At 47.3% G+C, this 27,500-nt stretch overlaps 1 protein-coding gene across 1 annotated transcript in view; it reads right to left on the bottom strand.

Moving 5' to 3' along the window:
* Positions 1 to 27,080, bottom strand: part of LOC140403908 (E3 ubiquitin-protein ligase DTX1-like) — a 368,481-nt gene extending 341,401 nt beyond the window's left edge. The window contains exon 1 of the mRNA XM_072492183.1: positions 26,578 to 27,080. Coding sequence (XP_072348284.1) covers positions 26,578 to 26,836 — 259 coding nt within the window. The 5' untranslated portion in view covers positions 26,837 to 27,080. The remainder of the gene's footprint in view (positions 1 to 26,577) is intronic.
* Positions 27,081 to 27,500: the final 420 nt, after the last annotated feature.

Genomic DNA, 27,500 nt, shown 5'->3' with positions numbered 1-27,500 from the left:
GGAGGGTGAGAAAGAGCAGTCATACGGGAATCAGGATGGTAAGCTAAGCAGATTGCAGGAAACAGTGGTGCAAATTAGAGCCAACAAGAAGCAGAAACGAGGAGGGGTTGCTTCTGTAGACGTTCTGTACTTAGATTGCCAGAAGGCATTTGATGAAGTACCACATCAAAGGTTATTGCGGAAAATAAAAGCTGATGGTGTATGGGGTAACATATTGGCCTTGCTTGAAGATCGGCTGGCTGGCAGAAAATAGAGAGTATGTGTAAATGGGCCTTTGTCTGATTGGACTCCACTCGTCACATCCTGCCAATCTGAGGAGGGACTACAGTGTCCTCCACTCTTAGATGGCAACGTAAACACAAACGCCCAATTAAAATATTGTGAAATTCTAACTAGGAGTTGCTGGCAGTGCCTTTTAAAATAAACTTTTGATCTGTAGGAACAACCTTAATCAGTACTTAATGGAGGGCACGAGGGTCTTGCCTGCTGACTGGAGAGCCAGTGAGAGCCTGCACCGCCACATTCCGGAAAGGTCCGCAGGACTCTGATCACGGAAGCAGAGTCCTACCTGCCAAGAGCTGTCGGCCAATCAGAGGCTGGCAGCTCTCCTGAACAGCTACGCCACTGGGGAGGTAGTGGCTGCTGCCGCGATGACTGCGAGGCAATGCTGGGGATCGTCATTGAATCCCAGGCCACAGGCAGGAGGTTGGTTCGCAGGGTGGAGGTCTCCAGGAAGGTGGGGTTAGGATGTTCAGCAGCAAGGGCAGGAGGATGGCTCTGAGCTGGGTTCTGTGATCAGACAGAACAGCCACCAGTACCCCCCCCCCCCCACACACCCACCCCAGGGAGCCCATGCAAACCCATCATTGGCTTAGTACCAATGGCAGTGAGATGAGACTCTCCAGTGGACACAAATAGGCCACTGAACAGGCTCAATTGGCAGCGGCGTGGGAAAGCTGTCAATTAACCTTCCTGCCATGGGCTCAGTCTGGGTGGAGGCAGAAAGGCAGCATCCCCCCTACCCCCTCCCACCATCAAACTTACCCATGGGGGCAGACATTAATATCCACACATTATGTTCAATATATATCACCTATATTACAAAGTGGGATGCACCCAGCAGAAACGCACAAGAAGGAGTGAAAAATATTTCTGTGCACATCCCTATTATTTTCATATTATATGCAACTTTCTGACTGCTGCGGGCTATAGAATTGTACACCTGCCTGCTGAGCCTCCAGAAATGGTTATCTTTTCACCTATAAAATGGCAAACACAAATGAATTGTGGTTCATTTATAACAAAATAACAAAAGAATACTATATTCCAGTGAATATAATGAGTACAGTTATTGAGAGAGAATTAAAATTAAAATATTGTCAGACTTGGTACAACATTAATGTGAATTTGGCAATTCATAATATATTCCCGAGAATATACACACAGATTATATATATATATATAAAAATACATATAGAAAACATAGGCCATAAACGCCTATGTTTAATTGATGGTGCATCATCTTGAGATCTCTTCTCATTAAATTGCATTGAGCAGTTAAATAGATTTACAGTTTAACAAGTCACAGCCTGCCATAGTGCTGCTATAGAATGCACACATTTAAATTCTAAATAAAAGGATCCATTGCTTCAGGTTGAGTCAATCTTAAGCACTGCAGTACAGTAAGCCTGCCCCAGGCTAAGTTGCAGGCTGAAGGAATCTTTAAAGCGGTTTGATTTGTATTAACCAAAGCACAGCTACTGAAAAGGAGGTGGTGGTGGCGGTGTGTTTATCGTAACTGAGGAGGAGCAAGCGCACAATTGGACTCCAATGTGGTGTAGTGCATAGTTCAAATCTGCACATTCATGGGGCGGGATTCTCCGAAAACTGGCGCGATGTCCGGGACCCGACCCCAAAAACGGTGCGGATCACTCCGGCGTCGGGCCCCCCCCAAACAACGGAAATTCTCCGGCCCCGAATGGGTTAGCAGCGGCGTGACGCCATTCGCGATGGCGTCACCCGACGTGTACGGTGACGGACGCCGCATTGCGTGACGGCTCAAAAGACGCCCCCCCCCCCCGGAAGACCCGACAGGACCGCGACATCGAGGCACTCCTGGACGCAGTGGAGGAGAAGAGGAAGTCCCTGTACCCCCTCCCCCCAGCCAGGTGTCATGGGCTGCATGGGCGCGACTGTTGGAGGATGGTACCTGGCCAGGCGGACAAAATCCCTTGCCCTCGCACCCCCCCCCGTCCCCGGCACACATCCCCCCCGTCCCCCTCGCCGGCACTCATCACCCCACCCCCCCGTACCCGGCACTCATCTCCCCGTACCCGGCACTCAACCCCCCCCCCCCCCCCGGCACTCATCCCCCCCTCCCCGGCATTCATACCCCCCCTCCCCGGCACTCATCCCCCCCTCCGCGGCACTCATCCCCCCCTCTCCGGCACTCATACCCCCCCTCCCCGGCACACATCCCCCCCTCCCTGGCACTCATCCCCCCCCCTCTCCGGCACTCATCCCCCCCCTCCCCGGCACTCATCCCCCCCCTCCCCGGCACTCATCCCCCCACTCCCCGGCACTCATCCTCCCCTCCCCGTCTCTCATTCCCCCCTCCCCGGCACTCATGCCCCCCCTCCCCGGCACTCATCCCCCCATACCCAGCACTCATCCCCCCCGTTCCCGGCACTCACCCCCCCCCCCCTCCCCGGCACTCACCTCCCCGTCCGCGGCACTCACTCCCCCGTACCGGCACTCACCCCCCCCCCAATACCCGGCACTCACCTCCCCCCCGTACCCGGCACTCACCACCCCCCCCCCCCACCCGTACCGGCACTCACCCCCCCCCCCAATACCCGGCACTCACCTCCCCCCCATACCCGGCACTCACCACCCCCCCCCCCCCACCCGTACCGGCACTCACCCCCCCCAATACCCGGCACTCACCTCCCCCCCCACTCCCCGGCACTCATCCCCCCCTCCCCGGCACTTATCCCGCCCTCTCCGGCACTCATCCCTCCCTCCCCGGCACTCATCCCCCCCTCCTCGGCACTCATCCCCCCCCCTCCCCGGCACTCATCCTCCCCTCCCCGTCTCTCATCCCCCCCTCCCCGGCACTCATGCCCCCCCTCCCCGGCACTCATCCCCCCATACCCGGCACTCATCCCCACATGCCCGGCACTCACCACCCCCCCTCCCCGGCACTCACCTCCCCGTCCGCGGCACTCACTCACCCGTACCCGGCACTCATCTCCCCGTACCCGGCACTCATCACCCCCCCACCCGTACCGGCACTCACCCCCCCCCAATACCCGGCACTCACCTCCCCCCCGTACCCGGCACTCACCACCCCCCCCCCCACCCGTACCGGCACTCACCCCCCCCCCCCAATACCCGGCACTCACCTCCCCCCGTACCCGGCACTCACCCCCGCCCCGTACCCGGCACTCCCCCCCTACTCGGCACTCAACCCCATCCCCCCCTACCCAGCACTCATCCCCCCCATCCCCCTCACCAGCACTCATCCCCCCCGTCCCCCTCACCAGCACTCATCCCCCATACCCGGCACTCCCCCGATTCAGGCCAGCCCCCGGCGATTCTCCGACCCGGCGTAGGTTGGAGAATCCCGCCCAAGAAATTTTAATCAGGATGCAATGAATGTAAATTATTGCAACCCAGTTTAGTGTAAAACCATTTTTTTTTGTTTTGCCAGAAGGCGTTGTACTTTCGAATGTGTAGAAAAGAATGTGTGTTAGAAACTGGAAGAACACATAAATGCCTCCAATAGGTAAGCTATCCAATACTCTCACACCTGGCTCAGTTCCGGTTACGTTCACACTGGCAAAACATCTTAAAGTTCTGCGTGTGAATGCAACAGGTATCCTTGCTGGCACTCTTGTATAAATTACAGCCAAGTTTTATTTTAAAGCGCAGAGTTTTACCCATAACATTTATTTCTCAAAAGTTGATTTCTCTCGATGAAAGTTCACCATCTGCTTCTATGGTTTTCTCAAACTCTCAGTCTCTGTGAAGTTTAGTTTTCATTGACACAAAGAATAGTGTTTAGTGAATGGAATACCTCCTACTTTCTGTTCCATATCTCCGACGATACACATTCTAATCTTAGAGCCGTCTCTGCTGAGATAAATGGACACAGGAAATAACAGACAGAATCAAGTCATCTGTTCAACTGTATAATTGCAGCTTGGCACGTCTTCAGTTTGAGAAATTTTTGGTCTGCTTTGGTGTTGTCATTGTTGATACTTTTTCGTACTGAAGTTACGCATGGGAGGTTTGGTAGGTCCCTTGGGATCCGAGGCAAAGGTATCATCGTACTGCAGCTGAAACAAATTATGGGGTAGAGAGCCAGGAAAATGTGCAGGGTGGATAAATACAAGAAACTAATTGCAAACATCGAAGTGTGTGTGTGTCAAGATGAACAACAGTGGTCTGAAAATTCCAGCAGTTGTGTAATCAGAACAGGCACGCACTCACTTCAAGTGCAATTAATCCAACTTTTCAGTTCTGGTAGAAAATAAGAGTGTTCCTTTCAAATATTGGGTATAGCAGACAGTCATTGAAAATAAAATTTTAATTAGATTTTCAATGGCTATCAAAGAAGCCTGCAGTGAATATGGCACATTACTTCTGCATTCGTGCTCAATTATTCATTTAAATCGGGCTATTTCCGTCAAAAACCTAAATGTCATGTTCTCTTCCTGGTGCCATTGCTTTGCTTCTATTGGTTCGATTGGTTCTTTGACATCTTACTTTGACAGATTGCCAGGGTGGGATTTTCTGCCCTCCGCCCAATCGCATGTTTCCCTGTGGCGGAGGCGGCTCGCCATTAGCTGCCGGCAGGATCTTCCGGTCCCACCAATGTCTAGGGCGCTTTGCGTGGCAAGCCCCTCCTGCCACTGCAGGGGGTCACCTTCGGCAGGAAGGACAGGAAAATCCCACCCAAAAGTAAACAAGAAATTATAATGTGGCAGTGCCGTGATATCTATAGGTACTGATCCCAATGTTAAATATATGCGTCATGTGGCAAAAACATCACTTCAAATTTATATACCATACCCAATGCCTATACAATATATCAAAAGGGGTTCCCAGGTCCCTTCAGTAGTAACAGCCAACATAACCTCAAGTACTCTTTTAGCAATTGTTTCATTGTACAAGAATAATTGCTTGGAAGGCAAAATCAGAAACCTATTTAATTATATTTAGCAAATATTCTAAATACAGACTGTGCAGTATATGTAAATAGATCATCTATTTCATGCTGGCTAATTTATGTAATATGCCGATTTTTGTTTAAAAAAACCTACTTCCTGTCTCCAATTAATTATTTTTGCAATGAGAATGCATTTACCATCATTATCCTTTGCAGCATGTGGTATAAATTATTTTTCTACATTACCCACTTCAAAGAAGTGTTATCTTTCTGCACCTTGCAGGTAACATTTTGAAATTTTGAAGTCTTCTTTTGAGCTTTTCCTGACATGGCCACATATCACATGGTGTTCTTGAATAACTTTTCCTTCATAAATGTCACTTCAGTAAATATCAGGACAACGGAAGCTATTATCTCAGTTGCGGCTACAAACACCATTCCCTATAGCTTAGTTTGCAGCCTTGGTGTTGGATTTGATCCCAAGAAAAGCTTTTGGCTATGTGCCCTGCGCCAACACCAGGATCCTATTTCCACCTCCATAAGTCACTCCTGCCTCAGCTCATCAGCTACTGAAACCGTTCCTTTGTTCCTGCTAAATGTGACCATTCCAATGCAATTCCAACTGGCTTCTCCCACTTCTTGCTCCATAAAGTTCAGGTCATCCAAAACTCTGCTGTCCATGTCCTCATTCACGCCAAGCCCCAAGTACCCACCACCCCGGTGCTCGCTGTCCTACATTGAATCCAAATTAATTAATTCCTCGATTTTAACATTTTTCATCCTTGTTTGCAAATCCCTCACTGTCTCGGTAATCTCTTCCGGCCCCATAATCCTCTAAGATATCGGCATTCCCCCACTTCTGTCCTCTTGAGCATCTTGGATTTTAATCGCCCTCCCAGTTGTGGCTGTGCTGCTTATGCCCCAAGCTCTGGAATTCCCTCGCTACCTCTCCTTTAATGCCCCTCTTAAAAACCTACCTCTTTGACCATGCTTTTTGGCCAACAGTCCAAATATTGCCTTGCGTCTCTCAGTATTAAATGTTGTTTGCTAAAGCTCATGTGAAACACTTTGGGAAATGTTGTCACATTGAAGATGCAATATAAATGCAAAATGTAGTTGTTATTTGGATTCTTTTTTTCGGAATGGTAGCAGGCTATTTGGCTGCTTGAGCTTGGTAGGTCATGGTTGCGATCATGGTTGCCCAGCGACCTAACCCCACATTGTTTTGCTCAACAGATTGAGCTGACATTCTCATACCCAATAGAATATTATTTCCCCGCAATAAAGGAGAATTCTTTTTTTAAATTTAGAGTACCCGATTATTTTGTTCCAATTAAGAGGCAATTTAGTGTGGCCAATCCACGTAACCTGTACATCTTTGGGTTGTGGGGGTGAAACCCATGCAGACACGGGGAGAATGTGCAATCTCCACACAGACAGTGGGCCAGCGCCGGGATCGAACCTGGGTACTCAGCGCTGTGAGGCAGCAGTGCTAACCACTGCGCCACCCTCAATAAAGGAGAATTAACTCAGCAAAATAACAGAACTTCGAAAGAAATCTTTTTATTTTAATTTGGAGAGGCTTATTTTTTTTTAAAATGAAGACAAAATTGGTGCAGGGGCTAATTGAATACAGGATGCTGATATTCCAGGAATTGGCATGAAAGAGATGATATCTATTATGTTGTGGGCTAATGAAATTATAAATTAAACTATAAATTATCTTTAACTATCCAAAATACTAATTTCAACCAGATATATTTCCCTCCGGGCTTCTACAATTAGTTCTAGCATCACGTAATCGTTTGTGTGCCATGGCAGTTAAGTTTATGTGTGTATAGCTCAGCCTACAGTTACTGAACAATTATTAATGCTTCACATGCAGACAGATGTAATTACAGGAATTCATTCCCGCAATTTTAAGATAGGCCCAAGGCAAGCAAAATTTCATAATATAAAAATCATTCTTCCTCCGAAGAATTCTCAAAAATCAAAATCATTCAAAGGCACGGCCGTTTAAGATTACAGAGCTCCAAAGTGATATGCTATGGGATAGGAGTGATAGTACTGGGCAACACAAAATGGAATGCGCTGATGTGAAATTATCTGGAGTGTATGTGTTGAAGTGTGTGGAATATGTCAACTGGATTTTTAATGTGACGATAGGCATAGATGAGGTAGGCGCAAGTAAAATATTAATCTTGGCTTGCAAGTACTGATCTAGAAAGACAGATGCAAAACCAGCAAACCTTAAGTGAAATCTTTAAAAGGAGGATCAGAAAGATCTCGGGATGCAGATAAATCTTTAATAGCTTTCGTCGTGCTCACACTCCCAGTCAACTTTTTGAAATCTAAATTCTTTTGTCCTAATTGAAAATAGAACCTGCCTGTGTAAACTTGCCACCCTGTAATCATGCCATCACCAAGTGGAGGTGCTACACTGGAATTACGGGAAAAGGAATTTAGAAATGGACCCATAAAGCTAAGGACAAAAATGTATAATTTTAAATGGGAGCCCCCATGCCGAGTTCAATTATCCACCAGCCTACAGTTACTTACAATGAATAATGCCAACTTCACTTGAAGACTATGTGCAACACTCGCAGTGGTAGATCTTTAAAAGGTAGAACTGCAGATTAAGTAGGCCATTAAAAGACAGCGGAATGCAGGGTCTTATTGTGATAGTGGCCGTAAATGTGAGGAAAACGTTGAATTTGCAGAAGACTGTTAGGTCATAGTTGGAATCATTCTTTACAACTCATTGGAAGGATAGTGCATTCATGAAAAGAGTATAATCAATATTTACTAGAATGCTACCAGAATGAGAGGTTGTTATAAAAAGAGGCAAATAAAAATCAGTTGGAATCAAGAAGTCATCACCATTTGGAGGCCTTCAAAATTTCAAAGATTTGGGGATAATGAAGTGAAAGATTGTTTCTACTGACTGGCTTAATGACACACTGGAAGAATGAAAGGGTAAATTAGAATACATTTTTCACCAAAGAGTTATTAGGACTTGAAATGTTTTTGTCAAAGCTGGTTGTTGAGCCAGAGATTTTGTCCACAATTCCCATTTTGCGATGGTATCATGGCAGTTCACGTTTTGACTGCCATTCAACTCCACCGTAACTCCAACTTGTTATCCTCGGTCGTGCAGCATTTCCAGTGAAGGGCAGGTTCTTGGTCTGAGCCTTGCCAGCAAGAGAGAACCCACTGGGGCAACAGAGGGAAATGGACATTCCACTGGTGGAACCACTGCCACAATACCCAAGGTAACCAAGAAGGCACTCAAATGAGCAGACGAATACCAAAAACAAATCTTCAATTAGGTTTTTCTGGACCCCAGCCAAGATTGAGGATTATAAGGATAATGCTTTGGGACAAATTAGAGGACATTGCTAGACCTCCTCGACCTATTCTGAAATGTTTGTTTCTTCCCACCGCGGGACTACTCTCTCCCTATAGGATGCACATTGACATGGTGGATGGCTCGCATGCTCCTATGACTCAGAGCTATGCCAACAGTAGCACAACACCTGATAGGGCCATCAACGCTAGACAAGCCAAGAGATAATAGCCAGACTGGAGACAGACCATCTTCCTGCTGCAGTGCTGAGTCAAGCCAAGGTCATGAGTTCAAGCCCCAGTTCACAGACTTTCACACATCGTTTCAGCTAACATATCAGTGAGATGTTCAAAGAGCTCTGCAAACTGTTAGAAGTGGCACCCCTCGGGGCAGATGTTAAGCCATGGCCCAGTCTGTCATTTACACTGCCTGTAAAAGATCCCATGGTACCATTTGAGGAAAAGCAGGACAGTTCGATTGGGGTTATGGCCAACATGTATTCTTCAATAAATACCTAAACTAGATGATCTGGTCATGTATTCCTTTGCTGTTTGCAAGAGCCTGTTGGGTGTGGATTGGCAGATGTGTTTCCTAAATTAAAACAGTGGCTACACTTGTAAAGTGTTTTAGCATGACCCAAGGTTATGAAAGACATATTTCAAGCCTTTCTTTAATGGTATGTCCACATCAAAATTGCATTTTGCTTTGAGAACAATACAGAGAGACAGAGAAAAGAAGACAAGAGCAAAGTTCAACAGGATCTGGAAATCCCAAACTGAAAAGCTGGAAATACTCAGCAGATCAGGTAGCATCTGTGGAGAGGGAAATGTTAATGGGCCTCATTTTAACTATGTGCAAGTGAGTTTTGAATAGGTTAAAATAAGACCCGCAAATGTCACCAGATTTGTTTTGTATTTGCGGCATTTGTTTTTGTTTTTAATTCAGAGGCAAGAAGAGTTTGTTAAAGACTAATAAATGCAAATATGAAAGCAGTAACATTTGACTATTGTATAACCGGGGATATGAGACAGGCCACTCTTTATACACCTTTGCCAATTACACCTCCCATTGATTTCACCAAGGTTTGAGGTACAATAATTCAGTCAGGTTTTACAATTTCCACATCTATGACTTTCCTAAAGAAGTACTGACCTTAGCATCCATCGCTCGTTTCCAACCTATGATAACTCTTACACAACCCTCCCAGCTATTTAATTGTTTGTAATGTGCCTGCGTTATTGCTTATATTCTTTGGTACAAAGAAAATTAATAAACATAACTCTTAATGAAAATATATCAATATTATTTTTAATTGGTGAAAGAAGGCGCATGTTGCCAAAGCTTTTCATCTTGCACTCCCTCAGGACAATTCTCAAAAATACCAAATGTACAGAGCGTGCCCTCTTTGAGAGCTATGCTAGCAGGAGCAAGGCACCAATGCTTGACAAGCCAAAAAACTGCCAGGCTCAACAGTCCACTGGTCTTCCTGCTGCGATGTGGGACCCTTTTACATCTCGTATTCCTGCGAAGTGTCCTGATGAGTGCAAAGTACAAAGCTTCGACAACATGTGTTCTTTTTCAACAATACTCAAGTTCTGTACTCCAAACAACTATTATTTTTTTATACTTTCATAATTAAAACACACAAACTGTTCATTCCCTGCATCAGCATTGTCAGCAAAAGTATATATATATTTTACAATGTTTGCTTTCGTATGACCAGCAATCTTCATGCATGCAGAGCTGCGATCTCACTTGTACTGTATTTTTAATTTACTGTGCTACAAATATTGACGCATTATATTAATATTTTAAAATCCCAACTTAAGCAAGGGCATCAAAAAATGAATTATTTGAGAATTTTTGAAGAGAATGAAATATCTTCTTGAAGGCTGAGTTTGGCAACATCACAACTGCAAACAGCTCACTACCTGCACATATAGCTACATTGCCAGTGGTGCCCCAGGCAATTGCCTGCATCAAAATGGCAGGGAGAAAAAACTCAAGGCAGGAAAAAAGTTACACCTTGCCTTTGTTTAAAAATAAAAAATGTGTTGCTTTACTGGACAAAGGCAACAAGGGCTCAGCTCGCCAGCATACTGGACAGCACAGGTGCAAAACAGTACTGTGGTGGGAGCAGGAACATGGCGTCTTTCCCGCTGCAGTGGCCAGTAGGAAAACATGCCATATTTTCTGGGCCTGACCTGATTACTTAAGCAACTGGGTGTTTTGCATTGTATTGCGGGGCGAGGAAGGCCTGATGGCATGTAGTCAGCCATCTTACCCCATTGCCATATATAAAAGGCACCCAACACCACTGACCCACTAATAAAGAAAGAAGATGGACCTCCTGAAAAAAGTAGATCTCCAGGAGCATTCGGAGACTGGAAAATGGACCCCCTCCAGGGCACCTAATCTGGAAGGCCCAGGTGCTCCGTTTGCTCACTGCTGTGGTGTTCCGGGGTTAGGGTTGTGGCCGGCCTCCATCCCAAACTCTGGAGTCATTGTTCAGGTGGGTCCTGACATCTGCACGCCACGCTGACCAAGATGTGTTTTGCACTGGTGTATTTTCCCATCAGCGGCGCCGAGAATCCAGCGTGGGGGGGGGCTTTCATGTGCATCCAATGGGCAAGATCCAAATTAGCTTCATGCTGGCCTCGAGCAGGTTTCCCGATTTTGGCCCGTGGAAAATTCGCACTGGCGTAAATCTGAATTTGGGGCCTCCTGCGAAATTCTTCCTGCCCACCATTGAACCCACCGGCGGAGGCATGGGAGAATTCCACCAGTGTTTCTAAAACCACTTTAGATTGGTAACTGAAAGACGAAAGACCAGGAAGACATACTTTGTTACTGATGGGAAAGTGGCATGTGGCTAGGCTGTAAAACAAAGCTTTAACAAAAGTGTACGGCGGTGTTTCGTGATATAGCTGCCAGCTGATCTTGGGAAAGCAGTTAAACGAACTCCTTCAGAAAGTTCAAAGTCGCTGCATAACTATTTGAGTGAAGCAGCCCAAAGAACCTGAAAATGGCATATAGTTAATTAAATAAATCAAAGGCCACCACAGGGGCTGGTTTAGCGAGGGGCTGGATTAGCACAGTGGGCTAAACAGCTGGCTTGTAATGCAGAACAATACCAGCAGCGTGGGTTCAATTCCCGGCCTCCCCGAACAGGTGCCTGAATGTGGTGACTAGGGGCTTTTCACAGTAGCTTCATTGACAATAATCGATTATTATTATTATTTTAAAGAATTGCAAACACTCGCATTGTAGTTCTTTGCTGTAACATAAAACATATTTGTAATAACCACTGTTATCAAATATAATTATTAACAGTGCTATCTAAAATCAATGATTTTAGATAATTGAAAAATGGTTTCATTTGTGTACTTCCACATAGATTATGAAATGCAATTAAACGGGTAAATGCCAAATGTTACATTGAATGGGCCACACATGAATAGGCAATTTGGCACAATTGGTCCATGTTGTCTAAGCTGCACATGAGCCTCATCCAACACCTTTTGTCCAATTCTTATCAGTATAATCTTCTCTTCCTTTCTCTCTCAAGTGCTTGTCTAGCATCAACTAAAAGCAGCATGCTAATGATATCAAGGCAGTTTTAATAATGTTTTGCACATAATATCACAATGGTAGTATTAATTTTATATCTTTACTTAGCTCCAAAACTTACAAACCTGTTTTAGTCTCCTTACTGACTGAAGTGTAAAAACGTAAAAGAAGACTAGGACAATTAATGTGACTCCTGGGGCGGGATTCTCCGCTATCCAGCGGTGCGGACCGTACCGGCACCGATGAGTGGCGTGAACCACTCCGGCGTCGGGCTGCCCGGAAGGTGCGGAATCTTCCACACCTTCAGGGGCTAGGCCGGTGCTGGCGGAGTTGGTGCCGCACCAGTCAGCGCGGAAGGGCTTGGCGCCGAAGGGCCTCCACTGGCCCGCGGGAGTAGGCGCATGTGCAGGAGCGCCATCTTGTGCTGGCGTCATCCCAGCGCACGCGCATGGGGTTCTTCTCCGTGCCAGCCATGGCGGAGTTGACAGCAGCTGGCGCGGAGGGAAAGAGTGCCCCCACTGCACAGGCCCGCCCGCGGATTGGTGGGCCCCGATCACGGGCCAGGCCACCGTGGGGGCGCCCACCGGGGCCAGATCCCCCCACGCCCCCCCTGAGCACTCTGCAGGCCACCCGTAGAGCCAGGTCCCGCCAGTACGGACCTGGTTTGATTTGCGCCGGCAGGACCGGCCGAAAATGGGTGGCCGCTCAGCCCATCGCGGGCCGGAGATTCGCCGGGGGGCCATTGCCAGCGGCCGCCGACCGGTGCGGCGCGATTCCCACCCCTGCCAAAACCCCGGCGCCGGAGAATTCGGCAGCCGGCGTCGGGGTGGCATTCACGCCCCCCCACTCCCCCCCGGCGATTCTCCGACCCAGCAGGGGGGGTCGGAGAATCCCGCCCCTGGCCTCTGAACTGACATACAAATTTAAGGTATTCCTCCTTACCAGAAGAAAACTTAAATTGATGAAATGTAATAAATTCTCTTGGTTTCATTAATTACAAGTTGTATGAGAAGATTTGAATGAAATTAGATATAGTTTCTTCTTTAAGAGATTATTGAAAAGTGGAACACAATTATAGGATTGACCAGCCGAGGCAATGAAAGCAATTTTAAAAAAAATTTAGGTACAAAACGTGGGAAGCATTACAGTAGGAAATGGTGGAATGGGCAGAAGAGTTCATGTACGAAAGTTTTTCTGGGAACTAGCTGGATTTGCCAAATGTGTTTTTCTTATTTTCCCACTCCAGTTTACATTAGATGTTTAAACAGGATGACAATCTTTGACCTGGAAGCAGTACAGTGAGGAAAATTAAATCGGTTAAAATTTCTGTGGAATTGGTAATCATTTAAAAATGTTTGAAAGGGATTTTTAAGAGTTTGCATCAATTGCAAAGGAATCAGTTGTACGTTTCTTGAATAATAAGAGTTATTGATCCATGAGACCTGGCAACCATTGACCTGGAAGCAGTACCAACAGGAAGAAAGGGGTCATGTGGCCAGACACAAAGGAGAGCTATGAGCAGGAGAGCTGAAGCATGAAGGCAAGCAGCACACAGAAACACAAGGCAGACAGATAGAGAAAGAGGAACACCAAATTGATGTGAGAAGAAGCCGGCAAAGCTTTATAAGAGGGCTATTTTTCTGTAAAAATAGAATTTCAGAAGCTCTTGGGGAAGTAAGCTAAAAGGGACTGAATCCTAAACCGTGGTACAAATAGCTCAGGCATGTGAAAGAGCTGACAGTTTGCATCAGAGGACCAGATAATGAACAAGATGTTGTCAGGAGGTCAACTGAAAAAGAACTCTGGAAACTACACCATCAAGACTGACAAGACCCAAGTGAGAGCAGCTTGGTTGTGTCAGTGCTAACCTTAATAGGGGACCACGGATGGAATACGCCTGCCAGTGAAAGCGACTCAAGGCCTTAGAATTGATTGAACTGGACAGGCTGTGAGATTGCACTGTTACAATCCCAGCTGGTGTTACAACTGGACAGTCAGGTCCCAGAATGCAACCCTGGCTTGATAGACCGTAACGTTTATGTTTTCTTCAGAAACGTGGGTGAAAAGAGTCAACGGACTACCAACTAACCTTTAACAAGGATTTATTACCCATGAAAGGATTGACTATAATGCAATATTCCTTCACCCTACCTATATTATAACAGTAAGAAGTCTTACAACACCAGGTTAAAGTCCAACAGGTTTGTTTCAAATCACTAGCTTTCGGAGCGCTGCTCCTTCCTCAGGTGAATGAAGAGGTCGGTTCCAGAAACATATATATATAGACAAAGTCAAAGATGCAAAACAATGCTTTGAATGTGAGCATTCATATTTTATACTATAATGTTCTCAGTAAGTAAACCAACAAGCAAAATGTGGTCAGATGCACCTCACTCTGAAACCAAGTGGCAGATACCACCCGAAACAACTTCAGTGGATTTCCCATCCAATCTCCCCCGATGCTTGTTACACTGTGAGCCAACCGATCTCCCTGAAACTTCCACCTGAGTGTCTCCAAACTCCAGTCTCAAAAAACATGCCTCAGAACATTCTCCAAAATAACGCTTCCTCTCTGATGCCTTCACCAAGGATCTACTTCCACGATTTCAAACTCTCCTTTCAGTATTTCTCTTGACTTGAATTGTCACGTGCATTCAAGCTTCCACGCAATCTCTCAGGTACCCAGCCAGGCCAACAGAACATCACTGCTTCACAGGCTATATTACGATATCCCACCAACGTTAGGTTTACTTCAGATATCTGGCTTCTCGCTCGCCAACTTCAGAATGTCTGCACCTTTCAGCTCTTTCTTTTACTGAGAACCTCTCTCTGCTCATTTCTTTAACTTCAGTGAATATTGCCTTGTTCAGATCCCAGTTATCTGTCTCTTTAACTTCAGTCTACCTGGGACTTCTCTTTTCATCCCCTGGTTTTGAGAATACTCTGTTCTTTAGCTCCGGGACTTGCTTTCTGCCCCCGTTATTGTACCTCTCTGCTGGCAGTTTCTATGAGAGCTGCTATCTTCTTAGATACATGGGCCGGAATTCTCCGAGCCTATGCACCGCAATCGCGCTCGGCGCGGGGGCAGGGAATGGGGCATCAGACTCGTGATCTGGTCCGGCGCCTTCCCGCGATTCTCCGGGGACCAGGGAATCACTGGCAATCGCACACGCATGCTCGACGTGGCACCGGTCGGGGGCCACTGAAAGAGGCCCCCGCGGCAATTCTCCTCTGACAACTGGCCGAGTTCCTGCCGGCATGGTTCACTCATGGTTCCACCCGGCGGGAGCTCGGGGTGGTGGCTGCGGACTCAGTCCACGGCAGCCCTGGTAGGGGGGATCCGTCACCGGGAGGGCCTCCAGGGCGGCCAGGCCCGCAATCGGGGGCCACCAACGGCAGGCACGCGTGACCTGGGGGGGCCTATATTCTCAAGGCCGGCCATGTTCTGCGGGGCTACGGCCACCGCGCACATGCACGGAACCGCGGCCAGAAGTGCAGTGCCCCGTATCGGCAGCCGGAGCTGCGTGGACTACCCGGGGCCCTGCTTGCCCTCTTCAAAATGGAGAATCACTCTGGACTTTCTCCAGGAAAGTCCAGAGTGATTTGCGCCCGTTTTCTTGCGGGCGAGGGGCCATAGCCCCATTATCAGAAAATTCCGCCCCTGGTTCCAACTGAACCAAAGTTGCTTAGGCTTTTCAGTTTGGGCCCCTGGTCGCTAAACAACAGCCTCGTCTTTCTTAAAACCTTGTTTATTTTTGCATCGTAAACTTTTAATTACAACGCAGGAACAGGTTTAAATGAAACCAAAACCTACAGACATGCAAGCCCCTTTGTTTAATCGGAGCTAACTGAAGTTTTAACCCTTTCTTACACAGAAACACAAATTTAAACTTATTTAAAGCTGTACCTGATTTAATTTAAATACAAGTGGTAGATATCCTTGGCTTGTCATTGAATTGGAACTGATCATGCTTTCATTGCAAAAGGAATTTATTGTATGTAACAAATATAACAGTACCCACACATACAAATATAGATTACTTAAGTCTGTCTGTGTTTCCTGACAGCCTATGGTGCCACATTTGTACAGGAAATGATATAGGTGCTTGTGGCGCAGAAGATGTGTCTTTGTTGTGTGGACTATTTAAAGTCAAATTTACTTTTTAGTTGAAATATCATTTGCCTGTTAATTTTTGTGTTTAATTTGTGATGGTTCTAATTTGTGCTAAAATAAAACCACCAACAGTGGAATATTGCTGCTAATTCCTTTCACTTCATTCCAGAAGCACAAAGGGACCTTGGGAGTCCTTGGGCAGGATACTTCAACCCCCCGCCGGGTCAGAGAATCGCCGGGGGGCAGCGTGAATCCCACCCCGCCGCTCCAACGCCGGCTGCCGAATTCTCCGGCGCGTTTTTTTGGCGAGGGCAGGGAACATGTCGTACCGGTCGGGGGCCGTTGGGAGTGACCCCCCGGCGATTCTCCGGGCCCCGACGGGCCCGTTGGGAGTGACCCCCCGGCGATTCTCCGGGCCCCGACGGGCCCGTTGGGAGTGATCCCCCGGCGATTCTCCGGGCCCCGACGGGCCCGTTGGGAGTGATCCCCCGGCGATTCTCCGGGCCCCGACGGGCCCGTTGGGAGTGATCCCCCGGCGATTCTCCGGGCCCCGATGAGCCAAGCGGCCGCCGTTTTCGGCCTGTCCCGCCAGTGTGAAATACACAAGGTCCTGACTGGGGGACCTGGCTTTAAGGGCGGCCTGCGGAGTCCTCGGGGGGGGGCATGGTGGCCTGGCCCGCGATCGGGGCCCACCGATCTGTGGGCGGGCATGTGCCGTGGGGGCATTCTTTCCCTCCACGCTGATCTCTGTGAAGGTCCGCCATGGCCGGCGCAGAGAGGAAACCCCCTGCGCATTCGCAAGGATCACGCCAGCGGTTCTGCGCATGCTCCAGAACACGCTGGCGCTCCCGCGCATGTGCCAACTCGCGCCGGTGAAGGCCCTTCGGCGCCAGTTGGTGCGGCACCATCCACTCCAGCACCGGCCTAGCCCCCGGAAGTGCGGAGGATTCCGCAACTTCCGGGCGGCCCGACGTAGGAGTGGTTCATGCCACCCTTTGATGCCAGTAGAGCCTGCCCGCCGGTTGGGAGAGAATCTTGGCCCTTGTTCACGATTCTCTGGTTAACGTGCAGGTTCAGTCGGCAGTTAGGAAGGCAAATGCTATGTTAGCAGTTTTGGGCCCCGTATCTAAGGAAGGATATGCTGGCCTTGGGAAGGGTCCAGAGGAGCTGGTTTAGGGGCTGGTTTAGCAGTGGGCTAAACAGCTGGCTTGTAATGCAGAACAAGGCCAGCGGTGCGGGTTCAATTAGTTTAATAAACGTGTTGAAGATATCTCCACGTCTGAACCTTCCTTTGTCAAGTGCACCACAAGGAAGCCGCTTATGTTACACCTACAACATAACAAATCATCTGGGTCTGTATTTGTTGGAGTTTAGAAGGATGAAGGGGGATCTTACTGAAACTTACAGGATATTGCGAGGCCTAGATAGAGTGGATGTGGAGAGGATGTTTCCACTTGTAGGAAAAACTAGAAGCAGAGGACACAATCTCAGACTGAAGGGACGATCCTTTAAAACAGAGATGAGGAGGAATTTCTTCAGCCAGAGGTTGGTGAATCTGTGGAACTCTTTGCCACAGTAGGCTTTGGAGGCCAAATCACTGAGTGTCTTTAAGACAGAGATAGATACGTTTTCGATCAATAAGGGGATCAGGGGTTATGGGGAGAAGGCAGGAGAATGGGGATCAGAAAAATATCAGCCATGATTGAACGGCAGATCAGACTCGATGGGCCGAGTGGACTAAATCTACTCCTGTGTCTTATGGTCTTATTTGGAGGTAAATTTGGTTATTTTGCTTTACGATTCTCCCAAGGGGATCATCACTTTTCATGTCAATCCTAATTAACATAAGCCTTCAAATGAGGTATTACTTTGTTGAACCTTTTAACATTAACATTTCAGTAAGGGCACCATTCATTGCTAAAATAGTTTCTTTCAACTTACTTGTAATATTTCTCACATGTAACAAATTCCTTTCGCAATGATGATTCCAATTCATTGACAAACCAAGAATGTCTGCTGCTTCTATTTAAATTAAATGCACAACCTATTTTACTAACCGTAAACATTGTAAATACTGATTGTTTTTTTCGCACAAATTATAAACATTCAGAAGTTGTAACTATTCTACTTAGACCTTCAGTTTCATTAGATTTGTGTTATTCCCTCAATGACTCCACTAATGATATCATGGGTTGAATCTCAGCCATGATTCCCACACAATCTGCTCAATTTGTGCCATTAGGGAAATATTTCATCAACAAAGGAGGGATACTGTAACACTGCCAAGAAAGAGGAAAGCATGTTTTCAGGGTTGTGCATGTTTTTTAAAGTTTGGAGGTTTAGCAAAGGGCACATTAAGTGTCAGAATTTAAAGCTACCTGATCAGCTTGGGACTCACAATAAAGAGGTAAAAATGTTCTTGAAATTCAATGTGTTCATCAACTAACAAACAAATAACACTCATGCTATTCATAACTACAGCTCCAGAAGTGCTCACAGCTGTTCTGGTCATGCTTCATCTACTCTGTTTTCATTTGACTGGACAATTCATAACTTTTATAATTAAAAAGACACAACCCTTCAAATTGTGCATCAATCAGAACTACTTTAAAAAGGAAATCACCATTTCAGGCCCTTGTGTAACAGAATTGTTAACAAGGAATTACACCAGAGCCTTTTGACTCATACCTATGATACCAGTTTATTTGCTGATTAGAATTGTGCTGAATCCACATTCCCAGACAAGGAAGGCTAGTTTTTGGTGGTGTTGTGAGATATTTAACGATTGATCAATAAAAAGTAGGCACGGGTTCTCTGAAGTCTCCGTGCAAGGAGCATTTGAATCAATCAGTGTAGCCTAAATTTCTTCAAAAGTCTCATTTTCAATACTGTGCGAAAGAAAAGTTTAAGTGTTATATTCATGACTACAGTTCCAGAAGTGCTGACAGCTGTTCTGGTTTAATCTTAAAACCATAGTCTTTGATGTTCCAAATGAAGAGAAAAATTAGAATAATTTTGCCTTAATACTGACCAAATCTCTTGATAAGTTAGTAACTCATTAGGAAGATATTCTTGACTTGTAAATTTGAACACACAGGCAATCTTTGACTCTTCCCCCCCCCCCCCCCCCCTCCCCCAAGTTAGCAGCTGCCACTCTGTCACTTTCAGTCAGAAAGAAAGATTGGTTTGTCCTATGACAATCCACGATCAATTGCAACACCGTACACTGGTTGACAAAACAGGTATTGCAATCAAACATTGGGAAAATTATCCCACAGTCATTTTAATATCCCTCCTCTCCAATGTCATAATAATGAAGGAAAAACACGGAATAACGTCTGAAAATTTTGAACATTAAATAAGACCTGTGAGTTTTTAACATGGACATACGAGCCAATGACGGCTGAGAGTGTAAAGTCAGTCACTGGCTGAATTGTTGGTGGGTGGCAATCAGAGACAATGGAACCCCATCCTATTTCCAGACAAGGATTATTTTCTAGAGAAAATAATTGCCATCTCCGGTGGAGACAATGGAAAATCATGGGAGATGAGTGTGATCTCATCATATGCTTCCCCCGATGTCTATGTATTTACTTTGTGTATTTATCGTATGTCCTGGTCAGGATTTTCTCAGCCCGACGCCAGGCCGGAGAATCCCCGTGACAGGCACGAATCGCGCCACGCCGCCCTGACACTGGCATGCAATTCTCCGCAGAGCGGAACATCGCGCCATTGACGCCGGCGTGGTTGGCACGGCGACGGTCAAGGGATGCTCTATGCGGCCCCCGCCGATTCTCAGCCCAGGATGGGCCGAGGGGCTGTCGTAAAAAAGCTGAGTCCCGCCGGCGCCGTCCACACCTGCTCTCAGCCGGCGGGAACTCGGCATGGAAGGGTTGGGGGTGGCCTGTGGTGGGGGAGGGGGTTCCGACCTCGAGGGGTGGGGGCCTCCGATGTGGCCTGGCCCACGATCGGGGCCCACCGATCGGCGGGCTGGCCTCTCTGGCTGGGGGCCTCCTTTCTTCCGCGCCAGCCCCTGTAGCCCTGCGCCATGTTGCGTCGGGCCGGCGCATGCGCGCGATGGCGCCAGTGCCACTGCGCATGCGGCGCCCAGTTCAAGCCGGGATCAGCAGCTGGAGCGGCGTGGGCCGCTCCAGTGCCGTGCTGGCCCCCGAAAGGGGCCAGTATTGCTGATCCTGAGGCCGTGTTGACGCTGTCGAGAAACGCGACGGCATTTCCGACGGCGTCAGCACTTAGCCTCAGGATCACAGAATCCCGCCCCCTATGTTTTTATGTATGGAACGATCTGCCTGGACTGTATGCGGAACAATACTTTTCACTGTACCTCAGTACACCTGACAAATCTAAATAAAGAGATATCCTGTGTGCAATGTCCTGATGGATTTTACCATCCCAGGAATACACAACGACTGGGATAAAAGCCAGCTTAAAGGCTTCCCCGAGTGTGCGACTATATGTGTGAACCAGTGCTGGAGGTGTCCGAGAATGCGTGTGACACAGAAGAAACCAGCCAGCAGCAGCACACCCACAAAAGCTTTTTACAGGTAAATCTTGTGATTGTTAAAGTAAGTCAAGTTCGCAAAATACCATAGTTGAAACGGAAACAGGGAAGCTCCTCCGCCAAACACTGGAATCACCTCCTGAAGTCAGCATGACTGAAATCTCAAATTACAACAGCCACAACACTCACCCATCTACTGCTCGCGAGTCAAGAATTGTTTCATGTACCTTTTTTTACTTACTTAAGATGGAATTCTCACTGCTAACCTGTATGAATGTATGTGCATGTGGTTTACCGTTTTCTTGCCGTTAATAGTTAATAAACTCACTCTATCTTTAACAAAGGAAAGCCGGGTTAAATTGGCTCCTCTTATGAAAAAGAGATCTGTAACAGGAGTCATCCTTTTTACATTAATCTTGCTGTGACTAGCAGAGTGAGTTGAATAAAGAAAGGGAGCCAGGTCATCCGTCCTCACCTGGGGCAAAATAATTTTCCCAGATGGGAACAAGTTGAAGGGGGGGTGGGGGGGGGTGGATGGTGGGAGAGACAGGGTTAAGCTTCTGCATAAAAGGTAAATTTAGCCACATGACAACATTCTTATTGCATCCATCACTGCCAAAGTATTATTATTTATCTTAATTGGGATGTTTCTCTGCAACAGATACAGGCAGCAATTCAGTGGTACATGATTCGGCAGCCGATTTAGCTCAGTTGGCTAGACAGCTGGTTCGTGATGCAGAAGGAGACCATGCAGCGCAGGTTCAATTCCCGTACCAGCTGAGGTTATTCATGATGGCCCTGCATTCTCAACCTTGCACCTCGCCTGAAGTGTGGTGCTCGTCAGGTTAAATCCCCACTATTCAGTTCTCCCCCTCACAGGGAAAAGCAGGCTCTCATCATCTGGGACTATGGCGACTTTACCTTACTTACTTCACATGCTTCCATACACAGGCTGAGCCATGTGTCAACTTCAACATTGGAACAACTCTGAACTTAACCAATGAATCCTGGATGCTAACTGCCCATTCGGAAGCAGCTAGCTCAGGTTCAGCAGCACCAATTTTAGACCAGCTGCCTTACTGGTAAAGACCCTCAGATAGGTCTTGTGATAATGGTCCTGTGATAGTGGAGTGGCAATAATGATGGTGCAACGTGTGCACAAGCAAAAACCCACTGTTATTTTGTGGAGCCAGGACAAATTTTCCTGCTCTTCTGACTCTACAAGTTTAAAGCATTTTCAAAATATTTGGCCCTTTCTTCAGTGGCTATTGAGCTTTTCAAATCCAACGCCTGCTCCACTCATTGCTGTTACATATCACACTGGCATCTTATCATTGGCCGAAGACTAGGATTTGAATAAACAAATTAGCCTACCACCTATTTCAGACAGGTATCATGGGCAACTCAAGCCCCAATTCGATTTTGCCCGAGACATACTTCCAGGGAGATTGTGACCTGAATTTGGAAACAAAAGCAAAGTACTGCAGATGCTTGAAATCTGAAATAAAACCCAACAATGCTGAAAATACTCAGTAAACCAGACCGCATCTGTAGAGAAGGGGACAGAGTGTACATGTCAGGTTGATGACCTTTCATCAGAAATGACAAGTTACATCAACTTTGCTTCCAATTATGATCCCTGTTTTGCCTATTTCATGCATGACAAACGGATGTATCAATGTCCAGGCCCCTACACTGCCCCCCCCTCCCCCCACCCCACCCCTTGGTACCTGCTGCAGTGTGAACTTGCTGTATAGCATTAGGGAAGTTTTCAGAGCTGTTTTCAGAGGAAAGCAATAATGTTATTTTAAAGATAAATCTCAGGGACAGCATGGTGGCACAGTGGTTAGATGCTGCCTCACGGTGTCAAGGACCCGGGTTTGATCCTGGTCCCAGGTCACTGTCCATGTGGAGTTTGCACATTCTCCACGTAGCATGGGTCTCACCCCCACAACCCAAAGATGTGCAGCGTAGGTGGATTGGCCATGCTAAATTGCCCCTTGAAAAAGATAAATCTCCAATCAACATTAGCAATGACAAGCATATCAGAAATGGAATGCCCAAGGAAAGGTGTAACCTTCAGTTTCAATATTGAGTGAATATCATTGCCTCAGTGCTTTAAGAGTCTTCCATTTGTGATACCACTGGTCAAAACCCTGCCACACACCTTGCATTCTTTGTTGTATAACACTGCCTAGCAACAAACAGTTCATATACATCTGGTGACCTCTCCTCACCAAAATTTAGTGTAGATACTGAAAGTTGAACAGGAGATTTTAAAAAGCACCCATTAACTACTGCATTGTGGTTTTTTCTTCCAAATAATTATTGTCAACGGCAGGATTATCTTTAAAACTTTGGATAGCTCTGTAAAATGTCCTGTTTAAATTGTGCAAACATGTATTATCATCAGCTTTTTATTGCAACAATCTAGTGGTTATCATTTCCAATACATTGGCATTTCACGAAAGTGAATTCAATACAGAAAAACATATCATGAGAACATAAGAAACAGGAGTAGAAGTGGGCCATTTGTGTTAAATAGCGAATGGAGGAACAGTACAGCAGCTTGTCTTTTACCTTCAGCAAGTTGATTATTCTTGCATCTCAGAGTTATAGACTGCTTATGGCTTCCCAAACCCCAACTTTTCCAGCTGTGTCATTTATGCTCTTTTGAATGTTGAGCCAATGATCATCACCTGTCTTCGATAATGCAAGGAGCTTAACAATGTAATTCCCCCCAAAGCATGCAACACTGACAATCTGGCCTTTCGAGCCTGCTCCAACATTCAATAAGATTTGACTGTGGCCTTAACTCAGCTTTCCTAGCTACCCCTCCCCACTGCCCCATAACCCTTGATTCTCTTGTCAACCAAAATACTGTCAAACTCAGCCTTGAATATATTTCATGCCTTCACTGCTCGGTGAATAAGAGAATTCCAAATACTAATAAACCTCTGAAGAAGGAATTCCTTCTCATCTCCATCTTAAATGGGAGACCCTTATTTTGAAACTGTGCCCCCCCCCCACAGTTCCAGATTCCGCCATAAGAGGATTGATCCTCCCTGTTTCTATCCCCTCAGAATCTTACATATTTCAATAAAATCACCTCCCAATCTGCTAATCTCCAATGACTTTAAACTCAGCCTCCTCAATGCTTCCTTATAAGACACAGACATTGACAACCCCATCAGCCCAGTGATCAGCCTAGTGAATCTTCCAATGTAAGTATGCCCTTCCTTAAGTAAGAAGAGCAAAACTGTACACAGTAGTCTACATGTGGCTGGAATCAAATCACCATGCCAACTCATATCTGCAGCTTCACGTTCGATGTCACCATGACACTGGCATCATTAGAGGGCCTTGAACACATCTACTTTTAACGATCTTTTAAGCCACAAAGCAGTTGCCAATGAGGGACACTAATTGCATCCATGTCACCATTAGCATCTGCAAATTTGATTTTTTTTTTTTAAGTTAAAAATTGGTCACACATTTTATAAATTTCAGGGCAAGAGTAAAAATCAGATTGTACCAGTGTTAAATTGCCAGATTATCTTTGCAAAGGGAAGGTACTGAACAAGACCCCCGGAATCAGAATCCTGCAGTCACACAGCAGTGAATCTCAAGATCTGAAAAATCTCCGCCTTTAGGTTAGTGAAGTGTGAAATTAAGAAACCTCTGCGTGTGACATGTCAGGAACCTGCACACAATGGTTCCTGCGATCTTTTTCATCTTTAAATGAGACGCTAAGTCTGATTTCTCCCTCGTTGCCATCCTGAAAATACACTTGTGGGTACTTACTGTTGCATATGATTCCACCCTTCCCCTCTGCATCACCTGCAAGCTGACAAAACCGAAAAGCTTATCTTGTTATCAGTCTGTGTCTGAATTCAATGTCTGGATCAGACTGGGATGTTACACTGTCACAATTCCCATTTCTTGTTGCCTAGAAATGAGCTGCCAACCCAAAAAGGGAACACAGCTGTCGCCTGCGCCCCACATAAAAACCATCCTGTTTGTAATTTAAAAACACACAGACCCATCAGGATCAAACTGACAGCTTCTTCCTCAGTATGACTCCCAGGGTGCACACTACAAATATACATCTCTCCATTCACCTTTAAAGTAATATCACGAGAGGCCTGGCTACAGAAAGGCGTCTTCCAGGAAAGTCCCCTCCACTTTGGTTCACATCTTCTTGTTATTTCTGAGTGCAAACGACAGGCTGCAGGTAAAATCACTCACAGGACTGCTTGCCAATGGGTATATATATATATATATATGATCGGATGTTTTATTTCGAAGGTAACTCTTTCACAGCATTATTATTTGAAAGGTGATTTTGCATTAAATATGTTTGACCATTGCAATCATGTCCTGGGCAGTGGGTGACGAGCAGGTTCTTGCAGACTGCCATTTGTTTAGCTGTCAGGGGAGAGGGTGGGGGGAGTGCGGTTTCCATTTCTGTCTTACAACCAGCTACAAGCCAAAGGGCTGCCAAAAAAATATTCCAGGGGTGCTGGCAAAAATTTGGAAGGCTGGCTCCGACCACAGCACGGGTGTGCCATGAAGTCCACTGTCCATATAGACCGTGTGGGGCTTCACATATTTATAACCTCGAATCTCGGAGCTGGGGGGGGGGGGGGGGGGGGGAGGAATGCATTGCTATTTAAAACAGCCATGGTCTTCCAAACTGGAAAAAGCTACAGGGCCATGGGGGTGGCTGGAGCCGGCTGCCATGGCAATAATAGATTTCGAGACGGCATCGTTTTGAATGACTGAAATTCTTTGCTTCAGACCAACTCGAGAGGGGGGGGGGGGGTGGGGGTGCCTGTCGGTGCACACAGATGGGTGAACGGCCCGGCGATGGGAAGGGATTAATGTTCCGCAGCCTTTGCTGAACATTGCAGTAGCTCTGCGCCACATTTCTCCCAGTCACACACATCCCCATTGCCCCCACTGACTGGGTGGGCAGTGGAACGGGTAACCCGGCGCATTTTTATTTGATTTTACACACACACACATTGCCAGTGATGATGAACCTTCCCCACCACCACCACCCCCAGCTGGCTCGGCACAGCCACAGATGCTCCCGCCGTGTCCCGGCGCATTGTGTTTAAAAAATGGAACGAGATTCCTCACGATGGGAGCCGGCAAACCTCCCATTTCCAATCCAATCCCAGTAATAAATGTGCAGCGGACAACGTGCATCGAGCCCCCTTCGTTGTGTCCTGGCGGGCTGGCCTATTGCCCCCTCTGGGCAAAATAAACCCCCCAAAACAAACACACACAGAGTGACACTACTGCGGGCTTCAGGTCAATTTCAACCGCGGACTGGTAAGTTTCACGGGGATTTCTTTGAACCGATCCGGGCCGGGGGAGGGGGGGGGGGGGGGGCTGCTGATAAGGGTACCATTTGATTTCCATCGTGTTGGAGGATGAGGGGAGGGAGAGTCAGAGAGACAAGAATTCCCGCAAATGATTTATTTTTTGCCGCACCGGCGACATAAATCTGAGCGATCTAGGTCCGGATCGCGGGGTGTCATGTCTGTTACTGTTGTAACCCAGCACCCTCCAAGGGGGGGATGAGCCCTGCCTGTCTCTCTGGGGAGGGAGGGGGGGTCCACCCCTGGGGAAAGCAGACATCGCTTTTGCACAGCCCACAATGGCAATGCACAGTGGGCTGAGGGCTGACATTTACCTCTGCTGCTGACAATAAATAAACCATTCAATTTCATCCTTTGGAAATAACAGCCTGACTACCAGGGGAGGGGTGGGGTGTTGCTCAGGGCAATTAGGTGTGGTTATTTGCATTAATGTTTTTTTTGTGGGGGGTGAAAGGTGAAACTTACCTGTGTCCTGCCTGAACTGATGCATGGACTGCAGGTCTATGATGTAGGGGGAGAGCTGCCCGTCCGCCTGCCCCAGCACCACGCTCCCTCGGGCATTGCACTTGACGATGTTCTCGATGTGGTGACACACGGTCGCGCTGTAAGGTCTCCAGCGACCGTGCTCGTTCAGCCATTCCCACACCACCACCCGCGCGAAATTCTGCGGGGGGAAGCCGAAGCCGTTCGCCGACAGCATCGCCGGGACGGCGGGTCGAGACATGTTGCTGCTGCCGGCGATCACCCCGGGGTGGATGGGGAGGGGGGGGGGAGGGAGACGGGGGGAGGACGGGCTGTCTCTGCTGAACTGATGGGTGGTCAGGAAGGTGACCACCAATGTTTGTCCTCCCTTCCTTCCTTCCCCCTCTCTCTCCGTCTCCTCCTCCTGTCTCAGGTGCGAGTGACTGCGCCGTGCTGAGCGAGGGGCCGGATCGCAGTCACATCCCCAGCCCCTCGCTGCCTGTGAGCTGCCGCTGACGCGATCCGAGGGTGGGACTCCGGCTCACAGTGATTGGCAACAGGCGCCGCCGCCAGCAACACAAACACAAACAGCCAGAGAGCCGGAAAGGGGTTTCTTGCACACAAACTCATCCGACAATCCATCCAGAGCTGTTTTCAACAGGGGAAGAGAAAAGAGAGCGATATATCACCAACACCCTAACTTAGAAATAGAGCCCAGTGACAGCAATATTGACTGAACTGGGGAGACTGAGCCAGTGACAGCAACACTGTCTGAACTGGGGAGACTGAGCCAGTGACAGCAACACTGTCTGAACTGGGGAGACTGAGCCAGTGACAGCAACACTGTCTGAACTGGGAGACAGAGCCCAGTGACAGCAATCCTGTCTGAACTGGGGAGACAGAGCCAGTGACAGCAATACTGTCTG

Source organism: Scyliorhinus torazame, chromosome 1, assembly GCF_047496885.1.
Source record: "Scyliorhinus torazame isolate Kashiwa2021f chromosome 1, sScyTor2.1, whole genome shotgun sequence".
NCBI classification, from domain to species: domain Eukaryota; kingdom Metazoa; phylum Chordata; class Chondrichthyes; order Carcharhiniformes; family Scyliorhinidae; genus Scyliorhinus; species Scyliorhinus torazame.
The sequence above is the reverse complement of the archived record's forward strand: the minus strand, read 5'-3'. Positions and strand labels throughout refer to the sequence as shown.